This window comes from Octopus sinensis, unplaced genomic scaffold (assembly GCF_006345805.1).
Source record: "Octopus sinensis unplaced genomic scaffold, ASM634580v1 Contig04199, whole genome shotgun sequence".
NCBI classification, from domain to species: domain Eukaryota; kingdom Metazoa; phylum Mollusca; class Cephalopoda; order Octopoda; family Octopodidae; genus Octopus; species Octopus sinensis.
Genome location: NW_021827235.1, coordinates 7501 through 10920, shown reverse-complemented (window position 1 = coordinate 10920; position 3420 = coordinate 7501). Strand labels below are relative to the sequence as shown.

The following is a 3420-nucleotide window of genomic DNA, read 5'->3' as shown; positions in this document are numbered from 1 at the left end:
TATACGACGGGCTTCTTTCAGTTTCCATCTACCAAATCCACTCACAAGGCTTTGGTCGGCCCGAGGCTATAGTAGAAGCGACTTGCCCAAGGTGCCACGCAGTGGGACTGAACCTGGAACTATGTGGTTGGTAAACAAGCTACTTACCACACAGCCACTCCTGCGCCTATTATTAGTATTATTATTATTATTATTATTATTATTAGTAGTAGTAGTAGTAGTAGTAGTAGTAGTAGAGTAGTAGTAGTAGTAGTAGTAGTAGTAGTAGTAGTAGTAAGGCAGTTAGCTGGAAGAATCTTTAGCACGCCTAACAAATGACTAAGCACGCCTAACAAATGACTCTTTTCGCTCTGAGTTTAAATTCCGCCGATGTCGGCTTTAACCTGCATCCGCTCATCCTCGACCCGGAGTGACTCACCGATCTCTGAGTAATGCCCTCTGTCGAGCAACGTTGCTCCACAGATCCGTCAGAAGAATCCCATTTCGGCCTCTTCAATTCGCGATTGTACTCTTTCGGTTATTACCTAGCATTCATGACACTAGGTGCGGATAGGCACAAAAAAGCCAAACTGATGAAAGGAGGTTTGTCTCTTGCCTTTCTTTTTACCAACCCTTCCTCCACCGAGGATCGAATGCTGGGGTCGATGATTTACTGTGCTAGCACCTGCAAACTTAGCATCCAAGAAAAGCCATCGGTGTCAGTATTGCTGAAAACGTGACCATCCAGGAGAAGAGAAAACAAATATTATTGATTTTTTTTTTAAATTAATAGCAATTGTACTAAGAAAGAACAAGAAAAAATCGTCAAAAACGGGGTTTTTTTCTTAGCAAAACACGTTTAAACAGAAAGCAATGTAGAACAACTTTAGCGAGAAGCTTTCATTTCAGCGATATCATTCGCAACTTCTTCCAGAAGATTAGAATACTGGATGAATAACACCAAAAGTATTATTAAAAGAGCGTTAGAGTGTGGAATGAGTACAATAACTGTGACTTGTTACACCTCTTCATGTGAGCCATGACAATAACTTTCATTTCCATTGCTATGATATTTTCAATGTCGTTCTCAAGGCGGCGAGCTGGCAGAATCGTCAGCACGCTGGGCAAAATGCTTAGCAGTATTTCGTCTGCTCTACGTACTGAGTTCAAATTCCGCAGAAAGTCGACTTTGCTTTTCATCCTTTCGGGGTCAATAAATTAAGTACCAGTAACGCACTGGGGTCAATGTAATCAACTTAATCCTTTTGTCTGTCCTTGTTTCTCCCTTCTATGTTTAGTCTCTTGTGGGCAATAAAGAAATAAGTATTTCGTCTGCTGCTACGTACTGAGTTCAAATTCCGCAGAAAGTCCACTTTGCCTTTCATCCTTTCGGGGTCGATAAATTAAGTACCAGTTACGTACTGGGGTCGATCTAATCGACTGGTCCCGGTCCCTTCCTCCAAAATTTCGAGCCTTGTGCCTAGAGTAGAAAAGATTTTCAATGTCGTTCTCTTATGTCGTCAACGCTTAAATGCTTCTTTATGTTCTTTGTCACAGATAGAGAGAGAACAGTACCCCTGCTGTCCGCAGTCTTATTCCAGTTACATTGTAACGTTCGTTTTACGCCGGCACTTCGGAGCCTCCGGACAGGTACTGATTATCCCAGCTATAATAATCGCAGCACTGATTCCTTTTATGCTCTTGTTACCTTCAGAATCTAAAGAACGTATAACCCTAGGTATGTAACAATGAACATTTTTACATATATATTAATTTTAAATTTTTTCCTTGCTACTGTGTATACATGCATACATACAAGCATACATACATACATACATACATACATACATACATACATACATACATACATACATACATACATACATACGTACATACGTACATACGTACATACATACATACATACATACATACATACATGCATACATACATACATATACACACACATACATACATACGTACATACATACGTAAATTACATACATACATACGTACATACATACATACATCATACATACATACATACATACATACATGAATACATACATACATACATACATGTACATTTACACATCTAAATATATACGTACAAGTATACATGTGTACACCTGTCTGTGAAATGGACCTAATATCACGCAAACCCTTTCGCTGTATTATCACATTATCTTCAGAGGTTACATATGGTTATGACAAGATGTTCTATATATTCATATATATCTATACGATTTTGCATCTTGGGAAGAGGCCCAGAGAGGCAGTCAGGGGGTGGGGGATAACGATGCCAACTGCCTTACTCACAGACCAAGACTCTTCGTTCAGAGAGGGGAGAAGCCCTATGACCTTGGGTTGAATGTAACGGTAGTTGGTGTTAGTAACTGGAAGCTGCTAGCAAGAGCTTTGCACACAGGCAGCTAGCCCTCGATGGGCGTAGTCAGTGTGGACCTTGCGCACCAGCAGGCTGAAGCAGCGGTATGATTATCCGGGAAGCACTTCTCAGGGAGAACTACCCACACTGGAAGGTAACGTCCCCAGAAAAGGTTGGGTAAAGAATCGTGCGCAGAACAAAGATTGCTGGTTAACCGCAGTCAGCAAGACTTAACTTCAGCGGTAGAGGCTGCAAGAAAATAAATATCACTGTAGCAACGTGGAACGTGCGCATTTTGCTTGACGGAGATTCCCTACCCGATTGGAGTGTAGCCCTGATTGCCAAAGAATTGCACCGGTTCTGTGTACGTATCACCACACTTCTAAAGACGAGGATCGAAGTGTAGGGCCAATAGCAAGAGGTTTGCATTTTCCTTGTTATTTAGGAAAACAGAAAGAATGGGAGATGCAGGAGTGACTTTTGATACCGACAAGTCCACCAAAAGGTTATCTTTCCTTCCATCAGCTATCTGAGAAAGGATGATGACACTGCGGATACCAATCTGGAATAACCTACCTATTTCTTTACTAACCACAAGGGGATAAACACAGAGGGGACAAACAAGGACAGACAAACGGATTAAGTCGATTACATCGACCCCAGTGCGTAACTGCTACTTAATTTATCGACCCCGAAAGGATGAAAGGCAAAGTCGACCTCGGCGGAATTTGAACTCAGAACGTAACGGCAGACGAAATACGGCTACGCATTTCGCCCGGTGTGCTAACGTTTCTGCCAGCTCGCCGCCTTGAATAACCTACCATCAATGCGTATGATCCAACAATGACCTGCAATGACCTACTCAGAGGTGGAGAAAGAGGCATACTACCAAGGGCTACAAGGATTGTAGGCAAAGTTCCTCGCCAAGAAAAGTTGCTAACTATAGGCGTCTTCAATGCCAAGGGTGGGAGAAAACTGCCCTATCGTCGGCAAGTTTGGCAAGGGCAAAAAGGATTCATGGGGTGACTTTTTGCTGGATGTGGGAACCGACTGAAAAC

General features: G+C 42.2%; 1 protein-coding gene across 1 annotated transcript in view; it reads left to right on the top strand.

The window, feature by feature from the left end:
- Positions 1–431: 431 nt before the first annotated feature.
- Positions 432–3420, top strand: part of LOC115227518 (neuronal acetylcholine receptor subunit alpha-6) — a 6794-nt gene continuing 3805 nt past the window's right edge. Inside the window, exons 1-2 of the mRNA XM_029798318.2 lie at positions 432–582; positions 1403–1717. Of these exons, the coding sequence (XP_029654178.2) occupies positions 432–582; positions 1403–1717 (466 nt within the window). The remainder of the gene's footprint in view (positions 583–1402; positions 1718–3420) is intronic.